Raw genomic sequence first — 22902 nt, forward strand, 5'->3', positions numbered from 1 at the left:
TCATGGCTACGGATGTGAGCGCTATGAGTCTGTAGCCATTTAGGCAGGTTACCTTAGTGTTCTTGGGCACAGGGACTATGGTGGTCTGCTTGAAACATGTTGGTATTGCAGACTCAATCAGGGACATGCTGAAAATGTCAGTGAAGACACCTGCCAGTTGGTCAGCACATGCCCAGAGCACAAATCCGTCTGGCCCAACAGCCTTGTGAATGTTGATCTGTTTAAAGGTCTTACTCACGTCGGCTACGGAGAGAGTGATCACACAGTCATCCGGAACAGCTGATGCTCTCATGCATGCCTCAGTGTTGCTTGCCTCGAAGCGAGCATAGACGTGATTTAGCTCGTCTGGTAGGCTCGTGTCACTGGGCAGCTCGCGGCTGTGCTTCCCTTTGTAGTCTGTAATAGTTTGCAGGCCCTGACACATTACTGACTCACAAAGATCTCCACCACAGCACAAACCAAGGGGGGGCGCCAACCCAGACAGGAAGATCACGTCAGTAACTCAACCCACTCAAGTGACGCACCCCTCCTAGGAACGGCATGAAAGAGCACCAGTAAGCCAGTGACTCAGCCCCTGTAATAGGGTTAGAGGCAGAGAATCCCAGTGGAGAGAGGGGAACCGGCCAAGCAGAGACAGCAAGTGCGGTTCGTTGCTCCAGAGCCTTTCCGTTCACCTTCACACTCCTGGGCCAGACTACACTCAATCATATGACCTACTGAAGAGATAAGTCTTCAGTAAAGACTTAAAGGTTGAGACCGAGTCTGCGTCTCTCACATGGGTAGGCAGACCGTTCCATAAAAATGGAGATCTATAGGAGAAAGCCCTGCCTCCCGCTGTTTGCTTAGAAATTCTAGGGACAATTAGGAGGCCTGCGTCTTGTGACCGTAGCGTACGTATAGGTATGTACGGCAGGACCAACTCGGAAAGATAGGTAGGAGCAAGCCCATGTAACGCTTTATAGGTTAACAGTAAAACCTTGAAATCAGCCCTTGCCTTAACAGGAAGCCAGTGTAGGGAAGCTAGCACTGGAGTAATATGATCAAATTTCTTGGTTCTAGTCAGGATTCTAGCAGCCGTATTTAGCACTAACTGAAGTTTATTTAGTGCTTTATCCGGGTAGCCGGAAAGTAGAGCATTGCAGTAGTCTAACCTAGAAGTAACAAATGCATGGATTAATTTTTCTGCATCATTTTTGGACAGAAAATTTCTGATTTTTGCAATGTTACGTAGATGGAAAAAAGCTGTCCTTGAAACAGTCTTGATATGTTCGTCAAAAGAGAGATCAGGGTCAAGAGTAACGCCGAGGTCCTTCACAGTTTTATTTGAGACGACTTTACAACCATCAAGATTAATTGTCAGATTCAACAGAAGATCTCTTTGTTTCTTGGGACCTAGAACAAGCATCTCTGTTTTGTCCGAGTTTAAAAGTAGAAAGTTTTCAGCCATCCACTTCCTTATGTCTGAAACACAGGCTTCTAGCGAGGGCAATTTTGGGGCTTCACCATGTTTCATTGAAATGTACAGCTGTGTGTCATCCGCATAGCAGTGAAAGTTAACATTATGTTTTCGAATAACATCCCCAAGAGGTAAAATATATAGTGAAAACAATAGTGGTCCTAAAACGGAACCTTGAGGAACACCGAAATGTACAGTTGATTTGTCAGAGGACAAACCATTCACAGAGACAAACTGATATCTTTCCGACAGATAAGATCTAAACCAGGCCAGAACTTGTCCGTGTAGACCAATTTGGGTTTCCAGTCTCTCCAAAAGAATGTGGTGATCGATGGTGTCAAAGGCAGCACTAAGGTCTAGTAGCACGAGGACAGATGCAGAGCCTCGGTCTGACGCCATTAAAAGGTAATTTACCACCTTCACAAGTGCAGTCTCAGTGCTATGATGGGGTCTAAAACCAGACTGAAGCATTTCGTATACATTGGTTGTCTTCAGGAAGGCAGTGAGTTGCTGGGCAACAGCTTTTTCAAAAATGTTTGAGAGGAATGGAAGATTCGATATAGGCCGATAGTTTTTTATATTTTCCGGGTCAAGGTTTGGCTTTTTCAAGAGAGGCTTTATTACTGCCACTTTTAGTGAGTTTGGTACACATCCGGTGGATAGAGAGCCGTTTATTATGTTCAACATAGGAGGGCCAAGCACAGGAAGCAGCTCTTTCAGTAGTTTAGTAGGAATAGGATCCAGTATGCAGCTTGAATGTTTAGAGGCCATGATTATTTTCATCATTGTGTCAAGAGATATAGTACTAAAACACTTAAGTGTCTCTCCCGATCCCAGGCCCTGGCAGAGCTGTGCAGATCCAGGACAGCTAAGCCCTGGAGGAATACGCAGATTTAAAGAGGAGTCCGTAATTTGCTTTCAAATGATCATGATCTTTTCCTCAAAGAAGTTCATGAATTTATTACTGCTGAAGTGAAAGCCATCCTGTCTTGGGGAATGCTGCTTTTTAGTTAGCTTTGCAACAGTATCAAAAAGAAATTTTGGATTGTTCTTATTTTCCTCAATTAAGTTGGAAAAGTAGGATGATCGAGCAGCAGTGAGGGCTCTTCGATACTGCACGGTACTGTCTTTCCAAGCTAGTCGGAAGACTTCCAGTTTGGTGTGGCGCCATTTCCGTTCCAATTTTCTGGAACCTTGCTTCAGAGCTCGGGTATTTTCTGTATACCAGGGAGCTAGTTTCTTATGACAAATGTTTTTCGTTTTTAGGGGTGCAACTGCATCTAGGGTATTGCGCAAGGTTAAATTCAGTTCCTCAGTTAGGTGGTTAACTGATTTTTGTCCTCTGACGTCCTTGGGTAGGCAGAAGGAGTCTGGAAGTGCATCAAGGAATTTTTGTGTTGTCTGAGAATTTATAGCATGACTTTTGATGGTCCTTGGTTGGAGTCTGAGCAGATTATTTGTTGCGATTTCAAATGTAATAAAATGGTGGTCCGATAGTCCAGGATTATGAGGAAAAACATTAAGATCTACAACATTTATTCCATGGGACAAAACTAGGTCCAGAGTATGACTGTGGCAGTGAGTAGGTCCAGAGACATGTTGGACAAAACCCACTGAGTCGATGATGGCTCCGAAAGCCTTTTGGAGTGGGTCTGTGGACTTTTCCATATGAATATTAAAATCACCAAAAATTAGAATATTATCTGCTATGACTACAAGGTCCGATAGGAATTCAGGGAACTCAGAGAGGAACGCTGTATATGGCCCGGGAGGCCTGTAAACAGTAGCTATAAAAAATGATTGAGTAGGCTGCATAGATTTCATGACTAGAAGCTCAAAAGACGAAAACGTCATTTTTCTTTTTGTAAATTGAAATTTGCTATCGTAAATGTTAGCAACACCTCCGCCTTTGCGGGATGCACGGGGGATATGGTCACTAGTGTAACCAGGAGGTGAGGCCTCATTTAACACAGTAAATTCATCAGGCTTAAGCCATGTTTCAGTCAGGCCAATCACATCAAGATTGTGATCAGTGATTAGTTCATTGACTATAACTGCCTTTGAAGTGAGGGATCTAACATTAAGTAACCCTATTTTGAGATGTGAGGTATCACGATCTCTTTCAATAATGGCAGGAATGGAGGAGGTCTTTATCCTAATGAGATTGCTAAGGCGAACACCGCCATGTTTAGTTTTTCCCAACCTAGGTCGAGGCACAGACACAGTCTCAATGGGGATGGCTGAGCTGACTACACTGACTATGCTAGTGGCAGACTCCACTAAGCTGGCAGGTTGGCTAACAGCCTGCTGCCTGGCCTGCACCCTATTTCATTGTGGAGCTAGAGGAGTTAGAGCCCTGTCTATGTTGGTAGATAAGATGAGAGCACCCCTCCAGCTAGGATGGAGTCCGTCACTCCTCAGCAGGTCAGGCTTGGTCCTGTTTGTGGGTGAGTCCCAGAAAGAGGGCCAATTATCTACAAATTCTATCTTTTGGGAGGGGCAGAAAACAGTTTTCAACCAGCGATTGAGTTGTGAGACTCTGCTGTAGAGCTCGTCACTCCCCCTAACTGGGAGGGGGCCAGAGACAATTACTCGATGCCGACACATCTTTCTAGCTGATTTACACGCTGAAGCTATGTTGCGCTTGGTGACCTCTGACTGTTTCATCCTAACATCGTTGGTGCCGACGTGGATAACAATATCTCTATACTCTCTACACTCGCCAGTTTTAGCTTTAGCCAGCACCATCTTCAGATTAGCCTTAACGTCGGTAGCCCTGCCCCCTGGTAAACAGTGTATGATCGCTGGGTGATTCGTTTTAAGTCTAATACTGCGGGTAATGGAGTCGCCAATGACTAGGGTTTTCAATTTGTCAGAGCTAATGGTGGGAGCCTTCGGCGTCTCAGACCCCGTAACGGGAGGAGTAGAGACAAGAGAAAACTCGGCCTCAGACTCCGACTCGCTACTTAATGGGGAAAACCGGTTGAAAGTTTCTGTCGGCTGAATGAGCGACACCAGTTGAGCATTCCTACAGCATTTCCCTCCAGAAGCCATGAGAAAGTTGTCCGGCTGCGGGGACTGTGCGGGGGGATTTATACTAACGTTAGTATCTGTACTTACTGGTGGCACAGACGCTGTTTCTTCCTTTCCTACACTGAAATTACCCTTGCCTAACGATTGCGTCTGAAGCTGGGCTTGTAGCCCAGCTATCCTCGCCGTAAGGCGATCGTTCTCCTGTATATTATGAGTACAGCGACTGCAATTAAAAGACATCATGTTAATGTTACTACTTAGCTTCGGCTGTTGAAAGTGCTGACGAACCATGTCCAGATAAAGCGTCCGGAGTGAAAATGTTGAATGAGGGAAAAAAGTTGTGATGGAAAAACTAAAAATATAAACGGTAATTAAAAAGTAAAAAGAAAAAAAACGTAAAGTTGTCAGCTAGCAAAGTAAGGTTGGCAACAAAACGCACAGCAACAAAACGCACAGCAACACGTCTGCAAATTCAAGAGGAAGTGACGTCCATCATATTACAGTTTTTGATGTCCTGTTGGTAGGATATTTGTTATTGTACCTCGTCTAATTTATTGTCCAAAGATTGTACGTTGACAAGTAAGACTGATGGTAAGTGCAGACTTGCAGACTTCCCACTCGCCGTCGGCGGATCCTTACGAGGCACCCCGCCCTGTGTCCTCTATACATGCGTCTCTGTTTGATCTGGTACCCAGCATGGTGCCTGTTAACCCTCTTCCCCCGCTGTGAGGACACACAGCCGCTGGTCGGCCAACCCTGTGGGGAGTGCAGAAAATCGTTTTAGATGTTTAATCTCTTTTTAAGCTTGGTTTAAGGCGTGCTGTTGGTGAACCTTGTTGTCAAAGACGATATGTTTCATAAGAGAATATGCTGTGTGACTTGAGTCTTACTCCCAATGGTGGTCCAAATTAGTCAGTATTTTGCAATCTACCTCACCTCTTTTGGGTTAGATCATTGGTTTCCAATTGCATCATTTAGAATGCATTTTCCTATGTATTTTCTTTCATTTAATTTGCGAAGCCAATGCACATATTTACAGTGCAATTCCATACAGCTGTAGTGTAAATTATGGGAACATTTAAAATGGGTCAAGAAGGAATTAAATTGTACTTCTTACAAATATTTCTGATTTTTCATTCCTTCCTGACAAATTATTCAATGGCACAAAGTCTGCCTCATGTGAAAGCCAGCTGAGTGTTGAGTACTGAGTGTGGGGGCACATTTAGTCAGCAGCAGGCTTTCATTAGCATGCATTACTCTGGGAATGGGTTGACTAGTCAAGCTGCTTTCTGGGTAAGAGGACACCTCTGCTCCACTTGGCATCCTCTTACCAAGTCTCTTCAGTCAGTGTGCCACCTACACACACATGCGTGCGTGTGCACACACACACACACAAGCACAACCTTGGCACACCTCTATGTTCAAGGTGCACAAACTGCGGTTGGACTCGTCTATTCAGACAACACCATGCCCTTTATGTGATTGAGACCAGTTCACCTGACTTTCTTTTTGCCATTTTCTGATACCGCAGGGTTAATAAAGTGGCCCTGAAGAGGGAGATGGGAGTCACTAATGACTTTTCAACCCGACAGGTCCCATTTCCCATCCTAACATATCAACAATAGAATATTTACAGATTATTGGCCTAAAATAATAAGCAGTCATTTTGACAATGTGGATTTTACTATGGCAAGTGGCAAGTTGACAGTAATGATGAGTTTATTTTTTATTTTTTTATTTCACCTTTATTTAACCAGGTAGGCTAGTTGAGAACAAGTTCTCATTTGCAACTGCGACCTGGCCAGGATAAAGCATAGCAGTGTGAACAGACAACAACACAGAGTTACACATGGAGTAAACAATAAACAAGTCAATAACATGGTAGAAAAAAAGAGAATCTATATACAATGTGTGCAAAAGGCATGAGGAGGTAGGCAATAAATCGAATAATTACAATTTAGCAGATTAACACTGGAGTGATAAATCATCAGATGATCATGTGCAAGTAGAGATACTGGTGTGCAAAAGAGCAGAAAAGTAAATAAATAAAAGCAGTATGGGGGGTGAGGTAGGTAAATTGGGTGGGCTATATACCGATGGACTATGTACAGCTGCAGCGATCGGTTAGCTGCTCGGATAGCAGATGTTTAAAGTTGTTGAGGGAGATAAAAGTCTCCAACTTCAGAGATTTTTGCAATTCGTTCCAGTCGCAGGCAGCAGAGAACTGGAAGGAAAGGCGTCCAAATGAGGTTTTGGCTTTAGGGATGATCAGTGAGATACACCTGCTGGAGCGCGTGCTACGGGTGGGTGTAGCCATCGTGACCAGTGAACTGAGATAAGGCGGCACTTTACCTAGCATAGCCTTGTAGATGACCTGGAGCCAGTGGGTCTGACGACGAACATGTAGCGAGGGCCAGCCGACTAGGGCATACAGGTCGCAGTGGTGGGTCGTATAAGGTGCTTTAGTAACAAAACGGATGGCACTGTGATAAACTGCATCCAGTTTGTTGAGTAGAGTATTGGAAGCTGTTTTGTAGATGACATCGCCGAAGTCGAGGATCGGTAGGATAGTCAGTTTTACTAGGGTAAGTTTGGCGGCGTGAGTGAAGGAGGCTTTGTTGCGAAATAGAAAGCCGACTCTAGATTTGATTTTGGATTGGAGATGTTTGATATGAGTCTGGAAGGAGAGTTTGCAGTCTAGCCAGACACCTAGGTACTTATATATGTCCACATATTCTAGGTCGGAACCGTCCAGGGTGGTGATGCTAGTCGGGCGTGCGGGTGCAGGCAGCGAACGGTTGAAAAGCATGCATTTGGTTTTACTCGCGTTTAAGAGCAGTTGGAGGCCACGGAAGGAGTGTTGTATGGCATTGAAGCTCGTTTGGAGGTTAGATAGCACAGTGTCCAAGGAAGGGCCAGAAGTATACAGAATGGTGTCGTCTGCGTAGAGGTGGATCAGGGAATCGCCCGCAGCAAGAGCAACATCATTGATATATACAGAGAAAAGAGTCGGCCCGAGAATTGAACCCTGTGGTACCCCCATAGAGACTGCCAGAGGACCGGACAACATGCCCTCCGATTTGACACACTGAACTCTGTCTGCAAAGTAGTTGGTGAACCAGGCAAGGCAGTCATTAGAAAAACCGAGGCTACTGAGTCTGCCGATAAGAATATGGTGATTGACAGAGTCGAAAGCCTTGGCCAGGTCGATGAAGACGGCTGCACAGTAATGTCTTTTATCGATGGCGGTTATGATATCGTTTAGTACCTTGAGCGTGGCTGAGGTGCACCCGTGACCGGCTCGGAAACCGGATTGCACAGCGGAGAAGGTACGGTGGGATTCGAGATGGTCAGTGATCTGTTTGTTGACTTGGCTTTCGAAGACCTTAGATAGGCAGGGCAGGATGGATATAGGTCTGTAACAGTTTGGGTCCAGGGTGTCTCCCCCTTTGAAGAGGGGGATGACCGCGGCAGCTTTCCAATCCTTGGGGATCTCAGATGATACGAAGGAGAGGTTGAACAGGCTGGTAATAGGGGGTGCGACAATGGCGGCGGACAGTTTCAGAAATAGGGGGTCCAGATTGTCAAGCCCAGCTGATTTGTATGGGTCCAGGTTTTCCAGCTCTTTCAGAACATTCAACCAGTGTGTGATGAGACAAGGCATCTGGCTGTGTCTTTTGGTTCAACTCCAGGACTTTCAGTGGGATTGGATAAGGCTCTGGCCTATTGGAGAAGAACAATGGAGGAGGAACGAAGGTAATAGAATAGCGCAGTGTTCAGAGAAACTCAACTGTTGCCTTCGTAACAGCCATTGGACGAGTCACAAATCCAACTCCGACGGTGACCTGCTGACCTAACAGTGGTTCAACTCGTGGTCCAGTGGACCAGACTAAGTCCAGACTAAGACCAGCACAGTACGACCAGAGCGAAAGAGACACAGCAGCATAGATTAGCATACACACACTACCGATATTTTTTATTTGCTGTGCGAGCCTGAGTCACAAGAACTGACGTTAGTTCCCGAAGCAACAGAGGGTTGTGTGTGTGAGCAACGTGACCATGCCAAAGTAATTCCTTAGTATGTCACAGTTTCCCAGGCCTGTGCCCAACCTCTCCCTACCTACCTATCAGAGAATATACATATACGGGACTGTGTGGGAAGGCTATATCGAAAGGATAGCTCTCTTCAACTCAAAGCAGGGTAATATCTAAATCTGCGTTTTTATTTGGGAACACACAATTTCACAATGACTTATTTTCTAGACAATTTGAGCCAGATACTGATTCATCTAGACAGGAGGTTTTGATTGTATGGTAGGGTGAGAAGGCGCAACATACCCACTGGGCACAGACATCAATTCAACTTCTATTCCACGTTGGTTCCACCATTTCATTGAAATGACGTAGAAACAGCGTTGATTCAACCAGTGTGTGAGTGAGTGACCCAATTATATCATTCTCTGCAAACACTTGGCCATTAGGCACCATTGGTAGAATGTCTTTGGAATGAAAAAAACATGAGTAATTCACTCCTCAAAGACTGAGTATAGCCAGTGCTCAACTTAGGTTCCGGTACTCATTTTGGGTGCCGGTACTGTTTATATTTAGGTGCAGGAGCTCCACAAAACATTCGAGGTAATATTCTATGAGGAACAGGAGCTCAAGCAGTAGAACATTTGAGGTGCCGGTACTCAGCTCCGTTGAGCTCCTGCCCAAGTCAAGCACTGAGCATAACATTTACACTGTGCATGTGCATGTAGAAGGTAGATGTTTCCATAGACTTGCATGGGGTTCTTGGTCAATAACACTAGTTCACAGGCATGTTCCAGTCATTGCCTAGACTGCTCCATCCTTGTCAGCTAATTATTTGCCTCTACCTCCTCTACCTGAACTCTTCATCGTGGTGTCTCTGCCCAACAGGACTATGTCACTAAACCTTGTTCTTCAGGTCCTTTGCTGTTTTCTAGGTTTTCTCATTTAAAATGCTGTTGTTTAACCAGATTTGTTTTCCTATATTACAGTTTTGGTGTAAAAGGGTAGGCCTTCCCTCATCTTTTAAAGCTGGTTTTCATACCTGAAAGGTGAAGCCATATTGTGACTGGTGCAAAAGGTTTTTTAAAGAACAGGTACATTGATATGACATAATGGCATGAGATATGAATGGTTAACTTCACTAGCAGGAAACACAGACTTACAGTAAAGCATTGCAATGCAGGTATTCTGTCACTCGACTGACGGTACGGAAGTTCAGAGAGTTGATAGAAGTGGAATGTAACACATCTTGTCTCATTTTGTCTCATCTTCAGAGGTTTCCTACACAGCTGCACTACTAGGACTCAGAGTTGCGGAGAGAGCAGTGTCCACACAGACACATTCATACACACAAGCGAAGGTGAGTAAAGAGTTAGTCACAGCCCTTTCTGTGTCCTCGCCTGTTTTAACTTGTTTGTCTTTAGGCAAAAAAACTCATTTGTATACAAAATGTGGAAACATACCCTACCGTTTCAATATGTTCCACATCAGCTCAATGTGACTAACTACTCTAAATCGGAATGAATGTACAGTTATTACTACTTTATATACAGTCCCTTCAGAAAGTATTCACACCCCTTGACTTTTTCCAAATGTTGTTGTGTTACAGACAGAATTTTAAATGGATGTCAAAGTGGAATAATGTTTATAGAATGTTTTACAAATGAATAAAAACTGAAAGGCTGAAATGTCTTGAGTCAATAAGCATTCAGCCCCTTTGTTATGGCAAGCCTAAATAAGTTCACGAGTAGAAATGTGCTTAACAAGTCATAAGTTACATGGACTCACTCTGTGTGCAATAATAGTGGGTAACATGATTGTTGAACGACTACCTCATCTCTGTAGCCCACACATACATTTAGGTTTTAGACATTTAGCAGAGCGACTGACAATTAGTGCATTCGATAGCTAAGCGAGACAACCACATATCACAGTCGTAGTAGTAAGTCAATTTTTCAAGATTTTTTTTCAGATCACCAATGTCTCCAGATGGGTAAGTGAGTGAGACATGGTCACCATTTCGACTGATACAGGGTGTCCTTGGGTAAATAACATTTACCCCTTTCTCACCTGGGCACACCAGCCATTAGGGAGCCTGGTTCACAACAGCACAGTGTTGTGTTGACCCCCTGTTCTGCTGATCCACTGACCACTGCTCTTTTCACAGCATTAACACAGGGGGCTGCCTTCTATTCAGTGGAGCCGGAGTGTTAATTCCTCGTTAGATGAGGCGGGGAGGGTTGGAGGGCCTGTGTTGTGGCGGTGTTGAGAGTGGTTTCACCGTTCTCTGCCCTTGTACATCGGGTTCTTATTGTTGCGGCTTTTTCAGGCCAGCAATGAGGTTTGGGAGTCAGGAATCAGGGATGCAGAGAACAAGTTGGAGCAGTTATTGATTTATTTTATTTTATTTATTAGGATTAGTTGTCATGTCTCTTGCTTTTAGTGGATTTTTACTGAGAATTTCAGAAGTGGGGCCAACAACCATACACGCAGGCAAACACACACACACATTCACATTTTTGGACAAAAACTCTTTAATGATTTTTTTTGTGCATGACAATTGTGATCACTTTCCCCCATAATTACAACACTCTGACTGGTATGATTAATACTTTACAGTGTGAAGGACAACATATAATCATGACATCTGTTCACTGAGAAAAACATATATTAATACACTACAATGCCAATGGACTGCAATAGTAACTCTATTCAAATGTCTCCTTGGACCGACTATTAAATTACTTAAATTCATTATCAGTAAATGGTCATCCATTGTATGGAAATCCACTATAACGTGGTGGTTCTGACTGCATAAAGGACTCCCGACAGCCTCACCAAAATGCATCAAGCGTTTGTGGGTCAAGCACCTGTCAGTTTAAAAGCAAACTGACAACACCGTGCTGAAATACATCAGACTGTATGGTGATGGTAGAGTATAAAGGAGACTGGAGGTTTTATTATCTGAGGTGATGTCAAGCTGTGCATGAGCAGCAAACAAAGGAGAATTTCTGAGTCTTCTGAGAGTGGCCGGAGGATTGTATTCTTCCTTACAATCAGGTTAGGAGGACAGTGATGAACACTGTAGTGTAGTGCAGCTGTGCATGAAGCATTCCCACAACAGGGGAGGCCTACTGCAGAAAAAACATTTTTCTTGCACCTTTCATGAGGTAATCAAAACAGGCTTAGCCAGAAAATTCTAACTGACAATTGTAGCTATGTGGATCCTGTACAGCCTTGCAAGACTCAACTGACTGAAAACACATTTTTGCATAACAACAGCTACAAATGCAAAGAGGAAGTGTTTTCCACTAAGCTGGGGGGAAAAAAAATCAAAAACAGACTTCCTCCTTCCTCAGCGTCTCCTATTACTCAGCACTCAACTGGCTTTCCCCTTATTGATCAGGATCTTCACTCCTTCACCTCCAACCATGCCTCACCTCCAACTTCACCTCCAACCATGCTTCACCTCCAACTTCACCTCCAACCACATGGGTTACATGTTCAGGTCTGGAGTGATGCCAATGTCTCGTTAATCCAGAGAGCTGTTGATGACACACCATAACAATGAGCCTCCCCCACCTCATCTCCTCGAACAGCCTTGACACATCGATTACGGGTCAAAAATATATATTTTTATACTATGTCGTTATTTCCTGTTGTTTTACCCATAAACCACTTTATTTTTCTAAGACTGGGAAACTGTTGTTTAACCAGATTTTTTTCCAACATTACAGAAAGGGTAGGCCTTCCCTCATCTTTTAAAGCTGGTTTTCATACCTGAAAGATGAAGCCATATCGTGAATGGTGCAAAAGGGTTTTAAAGAACAGGTACATTGAAAAAGGGGCCAAAGGGTGGGCTGCCTTCTGAGAATTCGTTGGCGATCGAATAAACCCCCACTTCCCTCCATTCTGCTAGCAAACGTGCAATCTTTGGAGAATAAAATCAACGAGCTACGCGGAAGATTAAACTACCTACGTGACATTAAAAACTGTAACATCTTATGCTTCACAGAGTCGTGGCTGAAAGCCGACGCTATCAACATACAGCTGGCTGGTTACACGCTATACCGGCAGGATAGAACAGCGGTGTCTGGTAAGACAAGGGGCGGTGGACTATGTATTTTTGTAAATAACAGCTGATCAACGATATCTAAGGAAGTCTCGAGCTATTGCTCGCCTGAGGTAGAGTATCTCATGATAAGCTGTAGACCACACTATCTACCTAGAGACTTTTCATCTGTATTTTTCGTAGCTGTTTACATACCACCACAGTCAGAGGCTGGCACTAAGACAGCATTGAATGAGCTGTATTTCGCCATAAGCAAACAAGAAAACGCTCACTCAGAGGTGGCGCTCCAAGTAGCCGGGGATTTAATGCAGGGAAACTTAAATCCGTTTTACCAAATTTCTATCAGCATGTCACATGTGCAACCAGAGGGAAAAAAACTGGACAACCTTTACTCCACACACAGAGACACATACAAAGCTCTCCCTCGCCCTCCATTTGGCAAATCTGACCATAATTCTATCCTCCTGATTCCTGCTTACAAGCAAAAATTCAAGCAGGAAGCCCCAGTGACTAGATCAATAAAAAAGTGGTCAGATGAAGCAGATGCTTAGCTACAGGACTGTTTTGCTAGCACAGATTGGAATATGTTCCGGGATTCCTCCGATAGCATTGAAGAGTACACCACATCAGTCATTGGCTTCATCAATAAGTGCATCGATGACGTCATCCCCACAGTGACAGTACATACATACCCCAACCAGAAGCCATGGATTACAGGCAGCATCCGCACTGAGCTAAAGGGTAGAGTTGCCGCTTTCAAGGAGCGGGACTCTAACCCGGAAGTGTATAAGAAATCACTCTATGCCCTCCGATGAACCATCAAACAGGCAAAGCATCAATACAGGATTAAGATCGAATCATACTATACCGGCTCTGACGCTCGTCGGATGCGGAAGGGCTTGCAAACCATTACAGACTACAAAGGGAAGCACAGCCGAGAGCTGCCCAGTGACACAGGACTACCAGACGAGCTAAACTACTTCCATGCTCGCTTCGAGGAAAATAACACTGAAACATGGATGAGAGCACCAGCTGTTTTGGAAGACTGTGTTATCACGCTCTCCGCAGCCGATGCGAGTAAGACCTTTAAACAGGTCAATATTCACATGGCCACAGGGCCTGACGGATTACCAGGACGTGTACTGCGAGCATTCGCTGACCATCTGGCAGGTGTCTTCACTGACATTTTCAACCTCTCCCTGTCCGAGTCTGTAATACCAACATGTTTTAAGCAGACCACCATAGTCCCTGTGCCCAAGAACACCAAGGTAACCTGCCTAAATGACTACCGACCCGTAGCACTCACATCTGTAGCCATGGAGTGCTTTGAAAGGCTGGTCATGGCTCACATCAACACCATTATCCCAGAAACCCTAGACCCACTCCAATTTGCATACCGCCCCAACAGATCCACAGATGATGCAATCTCTATTGCACTCCACACTGCCCTTTCCCACCTGGACAAAAAATAAAACCTATAAGAGAATGCTATTCATTGACTACAGCTCAGCATTCAACACCATAGTGCCCTCAAAGCTCATCAAAAAGCTGAGGACCCTGGGACTAAACACCTCCCTCTGCAGCTGGATCCTGGACTTCCTGACGGGCCTCCCCAGGTGGTAAGGGTAGGTAACAACACATCCGCCACGTGGATCCTCAACACAGGGGCCCCTCAGGGGTGCGTGCTCAGTCCCCTCCTGTACTCCCTGTTCACTCATGACTGTATGGCCAGGCACGACTCCAACACCATCATTAAATTTGTCGCTGACACAACAGTGGTAGGCCTAATCACCAACAGCGACGAGACAGCCTATAGGGGAGGAGGTCAGAGACCTGGCCGTGTGGTGCCAGGACAACAACCTCTCCCTCAGCGTGATCAAGACAAAGGAGATTATTGTGGAGTACTGGAAAAAGAGGACCGAGCACGCCCCCATTCTCATTGCAGAGGTTGCAATGAGGTTGCAGAGGTTGCAGAGGAGCAGGTTGAGAGCTTCAAGTTCCTTGGTGTCCATATCACCATCCAACTAACATGTTCCAAGCACACCAAGACAGTCGTGAAGAGGGCACAACAAAACCTATTCCCCCTCAGGAGACTGAAAAGATTTGGCATGGGCCCTCTGACCCTCAAAAGGTTCTACAGCTGCACCATCGAGAGCATCCTGACTGGTTGCATCACTGCCTAGTATGGAAACTTCTCGGCCTCTGACCGCAAGGCACTACAGAGGGTAGTGCGAACCTCTATACCAGGCGGTGTCAAAGGAAGGCCCTAAAAATTGTCAAAGACTCCAGCCACCCTAGTCATAGACTGTTCTCTCTGCTACCGCACGGCAAGCGGTACCGGATCGCCAAGTCTAGGTCCAAGAGACTTCTAAACAACTTCTACTCCCAAGCCATAAGACTCCTTAACATCTAATCAAATGGCTACCCAGACTATTTGCATTTCCCCCCCTCCCCATCTTTACACCACTGCTAGTCTCTATGCATAGTCACTTCAATAATTCTACCTACTCAACTAACCGGTGCCCCCGCACATTGACTCTGTACTGGTACCCCTCTGTATATAGTCTCACTATTGTTATTTTACTGCTGCTCTTTAATTACTTGTTACGTTTATCTCTTATTCTTGTCCGTATTTTTTGAAACGGCATTGTTGGTTCGGGGCTCGTAAGTAAGCATTTCACTGTGAGGTCTACACCTGTTGTATTTGGCGCATGTGACTAATAAAGTTTGATTTGATTTGATTGAAATTACATAATGGCGTGATCTATGAATGGTTACCTTCGCTAGCAGGAAATACAGACTTACAGTAAAGCATTGCAATGCAGGTATTCTGTCACTCGACTGATGGTAAGGAGCATCAGAGAGTTGATAGAAGTGGAATGTAACACATCTTGTCACATTTTATCTTATCTTCAGAGGCTTTTTTTACACAGCTGCACTACTAGGACCAGAGTGGCGGAGAGAGCAGTGTCCACACAGACACATTCATACACACAAGCGAAGGTGAGTAAAGAGATAATCACAGCCCTTTCTGTTTCCAAACCTGTTTTTACTTGCTTGCCTTTAGGCAAAAAAACGAATTTGTATACAAAATGCGGAAACATACCCTACCGTTTCAATATGTTCCACATCAGCTCAATGTGACTAACTACTCTAAATCGGAATGAATGTACAGTTATTACTACTCTATATACAGTCCCTTCAGAAAGTATTCACACCCCTTGACTTTTAAGTTGTGTTGCAGACAGAAGTGTATGTTTTTAGATTTTTTTTTACAAATCAATTACATATGAAAAGCTGAAATGTCTTGTATTCAACCCCTTTGTTATGGAAAGCCTACATACTTTCAGGAGTAAACATGTGCTTAACAAGTCACATAATAAATGACATGGACTCACTCTGTGTGCAATAATAAATGTCTCTGTACCTCACACACACAATTACTGTATCTGTAAGGTCACTCACTCCTGCAGTGAATTTCAAGCATAGATTCAACCACAAAGACCAGGGAGGTTTTCCAATGCCTCGCAAAGAAGGGTACATATTGGTAGATGGGTAAAAAAAACAGACATTGAATATCCCTTTGAGCATGGTGAAGTTATTAAAATACACTTTGGATGGTGTACCAATACACCCAGTCACTAGAAAGATACAGGTATTCTTCCTAACTAACACAGTTGCCGGAGAGGAATGAAACCACTCAGGGATTTCAACATGAGGCCAATGATGACTTTTAAACACAGAGTTTAATGGCTGTGATAGGAGAAAACGACAGAGTGAAAAGTGACAGAGTGAAAATGACAGAGTGAAAAGAAGGAATTCATTTATTTTTACCTTTATTTAACTTGGCAAGTCTGTTAAGAACAAATTGTTATTTACAATGACGGCCTACCGCGGCTAAACCTGGACGACGCTGGGCCAATTGTGTGCCACCCTATGGGACTCCCAATCACAGCCAGATCTGATGCAGCCTGGATTTAAACCAGGTAGTGCAGTGAAGCATCTTGTACTGAGATGCAGTGTCTTAGACCACTGCGCCACCTGTACAGAATACAAATATTCCAAAACATGCATCCTGTTTGCAATAATGCACTAAAGTAAAACCGCAAATACATTGGCATAGAAATTAACTTTATGTCCTGAATACAAAGTGTTATGTTTGGGGCAAATCCAACACAACACATCACTGAGTACCACAAATTTTCAAGCATGGTGATGGCTGCATCATGTTATGTGTATGCTTGTCATCGGCAAGGGACTGGGGAGTTTTTGGGGGATAAAAATAAACATAATAGAGCTAAGCACATGCAAAAGCCTAGACAAAAACCTGGTTCAGTCGGTTTTCCAACAAACACTGGAGACAAATTCACCTTTCAGCAGGACAATAACCTAAAACACACTGGAGTTCGTTACCAAGATGACATTGAATGTTCCTGAGTGGCCTAGTTATAGTTTTGACTTAAATTGGCTTGAAAATAATATGCCATGACACAGGGCAACTGTGGCATTGCATCCGTGACAGGGAGACGCATCCATCATGCATGATGATGTATACAGGTATGATAGTCTAGCGTTAGCTAGCTACATTTTCAGATAGTACACATTTCTAATTTTGACAGAAAGTGGTTTCATTTCAAGCTAAAGTGTACTGTTAGCTAGCTAGCTAATGTTAGCTGGCTGGCTCCCTAGCTGACGTTATTATTCGTATCCCACAGCTGTTTGCTTTGCTAGTTAGACCCTAATGTTAGCTAGTTAACATTGAACCTGGATGGTTAGCTCCCAGCATATTCATGCAGGGTAGTAATGACATGATGTTCACTGTTGTTTAACTAGCAAACGTTAGCTGGCTGGCTCGTTAGCTAACGTTACATTCACTTGTGTGATCTTACACGTTTTTTACCTAGCTTGGTTCATTGTTTACCTAGCTAGCTAGCTACATGTCTTAAGCTAAAATATACAACACGCTTTGAATATGGCCGGTGTCAGTAAACGTCTGCAAAAAAGCGTAATGAAATTGTTGCCAGCAGAGCTGGTTAGGCTGTTTTCATGTTATCCATAGGTAAACAAATCATCGGCCAGAGCGTCAAGTGTGCGCTCTGAGGGAGAAACGAGAGGGGTGGGGGTAAAGCTTAAGAGGGTGTGAACGATGCTAAATGGGTGTAGACAAAGAGGAGCTCTTCACTAGATACCAAAACATTTTCTCAAAAGTGAGTTTCAAGTTCATCAACTTTCAAAGCAGAATTACTTTCCCTTTGTTCCTCAACAATGCATATACCATTTTGTAGCTCTGAGTGTCTACTTTTATCCAATGTAAAAAACGCCATTTCAAATTTTGCTGCATAAGACCGAATCCAGGTGGTGAGTCACATATATGGCAAGACTTGAAAATGGCTGTATAGCATTGATCAACAACCAACTTGATAGAGCTTGAAGAATTTTTGTAATGATAATGTGCCGATATTGTACAATCCAGGTGTGCAAACCTCTTAGTGACATACCTAGAAAGACTCACAGCTGTAATCGCTGCCAAAGGTGATTCTAACATGTATTGACTCAGGGGTGTGATAATTGTGTATTTCATTTTCAATACATTTTCTAGAATGTCTAAAAACATGTTTTCACTTGGTCATTATGGGGTATTGTGTGTAGATGAGTGAGAAACAAATATATTTTATACATGTTTTAAGTCAGGCTGTAACATAACAAAATGTGGAATAAGTCAAGAGTTAGGAAAACTTTCTGAAGGCACTGTATGTTTAGTAAGCAATGATATTGAAGTTGACTCATTCCAATAACTGATTTAGCCTATGTTTTGGGGGTTCTTTATAGTTAATATTCATTATGTGTTCCAGATATGGCATCCCCCAGCAGTCTCCTGTCTGAAGAGCAGTTCCAGTGCTCTATCTGTCTGGATGTGTTCACTGACCCAGTCTCCATCCCATGTGGACACAACTTCTGCAAGGCCTGTATCAAAGGGTACTGGGATAGCACGGGCCTGTTCCAGTGTCCCCTCTGTAAGCAGATATTCCTCATAAGACCTGAACCGAATGTCAACAGAACACTCAGAGGAGTTGCAGAACTTTTTAAGGGATTGATAGTGAAAGACAGAGAGGATTTCGCTACAGAGCCTGGAGAAGTGGTCTGTGATGTCTGCACTGGCAGGAAGCGCAAGGCTCTGAAGTCCTGCCTGGTTTGTCTGACCTCGTACTGTGAGTCTCATCTGGAGCCTCATCAGATAGCCCCAGCCCTGAAGAGACACCAACTGATCGACCCTGTAAAGAACCTTGAAGACAGGGTATGTAAGAAGCACAACAAACTCCTCGAGCTGTTCTGTAGGACTGACCAGACATGTGTGTGTCAGTTCTGCTCTGAGACTGACCACAAGGCTCACAACAGCGTACCTCTGGAAGAAGAATCTGACCAAAGGAAGTCTCAGCTTGGGAAGACAGAGGCACAAGTGAAGCAGATGATTCAGGAGCGACTGCAGAAGGTTAAGGAGATCAAACACTCAGTAGATCTCAGCAAAAAAAACACAGAGAGGGAGATGTCTGACAAAGTACAGATCTTCACCGCTCTAGTTCACTCTATTGATAAATGTAAGGCTGAGCTCATTTGTGTGATTGAGCAGAAGCAAGAAGCTACAGAGAAGTGGGCTGAAGGTATCATTGAAGAACTGGAGCAAGAAATCACTGAGCTGAAGAGGATAAGCTCTGAGCTGGGGCAGCTGACACACACCAAGGACCATCTCCAACTCCTCCAGAGCTCCCCATCCTGGTGTCTCCCTGTAAAGGCCAAGGACTGGTCGGAGATCAGTGTTGAAAGCCACCTGCACACGGGGTACATGAAGAGAGCTGTATCTCAGCTGGAAGACAAACTGACAAGTGAGGTAAAGAGATTTCATAATGAGATGGAGAATGAGCTGAAGAAGTTGTGTGACGCTGAGATGAAGATTCCGCAGTATGCAGTGAATGTGACTCTGGACCCTGATACAGCATATCCTGAACTAATCCTGTCCGTGGATGGGAAACAAGTGAGGTGTGGGGACCAATCACAGAATCTCTCAAATAACCCAAAGAGGTTTACTTATATATACAGTGTCCTGGGGAAGGAGGGCTTCTCCTCAGGGAAATCTTACTATGAGGTACAGGTGAAGGGCAAGACTGAATGGGATGTAGGAGTGGCCACAGAATCCATCAATAGGCAGGAGTGGTTACCACTGAGCCATGAGGATGGAGTGTGGACTTTGGGGCTGAGTACAAATAATTACTATGAGGCTAATGACCCCAAAGTACAGCTGAGCCTGAAAAAGAAGCCCCAGAAGGTGGGGGTATTTGTGGATTATGAGGAGGGTCGGGTCTCCATTTATGATGTGGATGCCACTGCCAGATCTCACATCTGCTCTTTCACTGGCCACAAATTCACAGAAAAACTCTATCCATACTTCCACTGTGGGTATCCTGATGGTGAAAAAAACATAGCCCCTCTGGTCATCTCTCCTGTCAGTCAGATGACTGGCCCAGTGCTACATTAGGGATGTTTGTCATTAAAAACATGTGTTGCTTTGTTTTCTTCCTATTAGGATGAAGATGCATAGATTTAGTAATATTGTTCTTCGTTCCTGTGTATTTTGTGTATTCTAATATACAGTGCATTCGAAAAGTATTCAGACCCCTTGACCTTTTCCGCATTTTGTTACGTTACAGATTTATTCTAAAATAGATTTTTTTTTTATTAACCTCATCAATCTACACACAATACCCCATAATGACAAAGCAAATAACAGGTTTGAGATTCTAAATTGAACTCAGATGCATCCTGTTTCCATTGATCATCCTTGAAATGTTTCTACAACTTGTTTGGAGTCCACCTGTGGTGAATTCAATTGATTGGACATGATTTGAAAAAGGCACACACCTGTCTATATAAGGTCTCGCAGTTGACAGTGCATGTCAGAGCAGAAACCAAGCCATGAGGTTAAAATAATTGTCCAAAGAGCTCCGAGACAGAATTGAGTCGAGGCACAGATCTGGGGAAGTGTACCAAAACATTTCTATAGCATTGAAGGTCCCCAAGAAGACAGTGGCCTCCATCATTGTTAAATGGAAGAAGTTTGGAACCACCAAGACTCTTCCAAGAGCTGGCTGCCCGGCCAAACTGAGCAATCGGGGGAGAAGGGCCTTGGTCAGGGAGGTGACCAGGAACCTGATGGTCACTCTGACGGAGCTCCAGAGTTTCTCTGTGGAGATGGGAGAAACTTCCAGAAGGACAACCATCTCTACAGCAATCCACCAATCAGGCATTTATGGTACAGTGGCCAGACGGAAGCCACTCCTCAGTAAAAGGGACATGAAATCCTGCTTGGAGTTTGCCAAAAGACACCTAAAGACTCTCAGATCATGAGAAACAAGATTCTCTGGTCTGATGAAACCAAGATTGAACTCTTTGGCCTGAATGTCAAGAGTCACATCTGAGGGAACCTGGCACCATCCCTACGGTGAAGCATGGTGGTGGCAGCATCATGATGTGGGGGTGTTTTCCAGCGGCAGGGACTGGGAGACTAGTCAGGATCGAGGAAAAGATGTACAGAGCAAAGTACAAAGTGATTATGGATGAAAACCTGCTCTTGAGTGCTCAGGACCACAGACTGGGGTGAAGGTTCACCTTCCAACAGGACAACGACCCTAAGCACACAGCCAAGACAACACAGGAGTGGCTTCAGGATAAGTCGATGAATGTCCTTGAGTGGCCCAGCCAGAGCCCGGACCTGAACCAGATCGAACATCTCTAGAGACCTGAAAATAGCTGTGCAGCGAGGCTCCCCATCCAACCTGACAGAGCTTGAGAGGATCTGCAGAGGAGAATGGGAGAAACTCCTCAAATACAGGTGTTCCAAGCTTGTAGCGTCAGACTCGAAGCTGTAATCGCTGACAAATGTGCTTCAACAAAGTACTGAGTAAAGGGTCTGAATACTTATGTAAATGGCATATTTCAATTTTTGTTTTGTTTTTACATTTGCAAAACATTTAAAAATAATAATATTTTTGCTTTGTCATTATGGGTTATTGTGTGTAGATTGATGAGGGAAAAATACATTTAATACATTTTAGAATAAGGCTGTAACGTAACAACATGTGGAAAAAGTAAAGGGGTCTGAATACTTTCCGAATGCACTGAATACTCAGAGGTGGAAAAAGTGCCCAATTGTCGTACTTGAGTAAAAGTAAAGATACCTTAATAGAAAATGACTCAAGTAAAAGTGAAAGTCACCCAGTAAAATACTACTTGAGTAAATGTCTAAAAGTATTTGGTTTGAAATACAGTGGGGCAAAAAAGTATTTAGTCAGCCACCAATTGTGCAAGTTCTCCCACTTAAAAAGATGAGAGAGGCCTGTAATTTTCATCATAGGTACACTTCAACTATGACAGACAAAATGAGGAGAAAAAATCCAGAAAATCACATTGTAGGATTTTTTATGAATTTATTTACAAATTATGGTGGAAAATAAGTATTTGGTCACCTACAAACAAGCAAGATTTCTGGCTCTCACAGACCTGTAACTTCTTCTTTAAGAGGCTCCTCTGTCCTCCACTCGTTACCTGTATTAATGGCACCTGTTTGAACTTGTTATCAGTATAAAAGACACCTGTCCACAACCTCAAACAGTCACACTCCAAACTCCACTATGGCCAAGACCAAAGAGCTGTCAAAGGACACCAGAAACAATATTGTAGACCTGCACCAGGCTGGGAAGACTGAATCTGCAATAGGTAAGCAGCTTGGTTTGAAGAAATCAACTGTGGGAGCAATTATTAGGAAATGGAAGACATACAAGACCACTGATAATCTCCCTCGATCTGGGAATCCACGCAAGATCTCACCCCGTGGGGTCAAAATGATCACAAGAACGGTGAGCAAAAATCCCAGAACCACACGGGGGGACCTAGTGAATGACCTGCAGAGAGCTGGGACCAAAGTAACAAAGCCTACCATCAGTAACACACTACGCCGCCAGGGACTCAAATCCTGCAGTGCCAGACGTGTCCCCCTGCTTAAGCCAGTACATGTCCAGGCCCATCTGAAGTTTGCTAGAGAGCATTTGGATGATCCAGAAGAAGATTGGGAGAATGTCATATGGTCAGATGAAACCAAAATAGAACTTTTTGGTAAAAACTCAACTCGTCGTGTTTGGAGGACAAAGAATGCTGAGTTGCATCCAAAGAACACCATACCTACTGTGAAGCATGGGGGTGGAAACATCATGCTTTGGGGCTGTTTTTCTGCAAAGGGACCAGGACGACTGATCCGTGT

General features: G+C 44.0%; 1 protein-coding gene across 1 annotated transcript in view; it reads left to right on the forward strand.

Annotated features, from left to right (window-relative positions):
* Positions 1–20124, forward strand: part of LOC120032728 (E3 ubiquitin-protein ligase TRIM39-like) — a 99316-nt gene extending 79192 nt beyond the window's left edge. The window contains exons 7-8 of the mRNA XM_038978917.1: positions 18446–19114; positions 19238–20124. Coding sequence (XP_038834845.1) covers positions 18446–19114; positions 19238–20124 — 1556 coding nt within the window. The remainder of the gene's footprint in view (positions 1–18445; positions 19115–19237) is intronic.
* Positions 20125–22902: the final 2778 nt, after the last annotated feature.

Source organism: Salvelinus namaycush, chromosome 39 (genome assembly GCF_016432855.1).
Source record: "Salvelinus namaycush isolate Seneca chromosome 39, SaNama_1.0, whole genome shotgun sequence".
Lineage (NCBI taxonomy): Eukaryota > Metazoa > Chordata > Actinopteri > Salmoniformes > Salmonidae > Salvelinus > Salvelinus namaycush.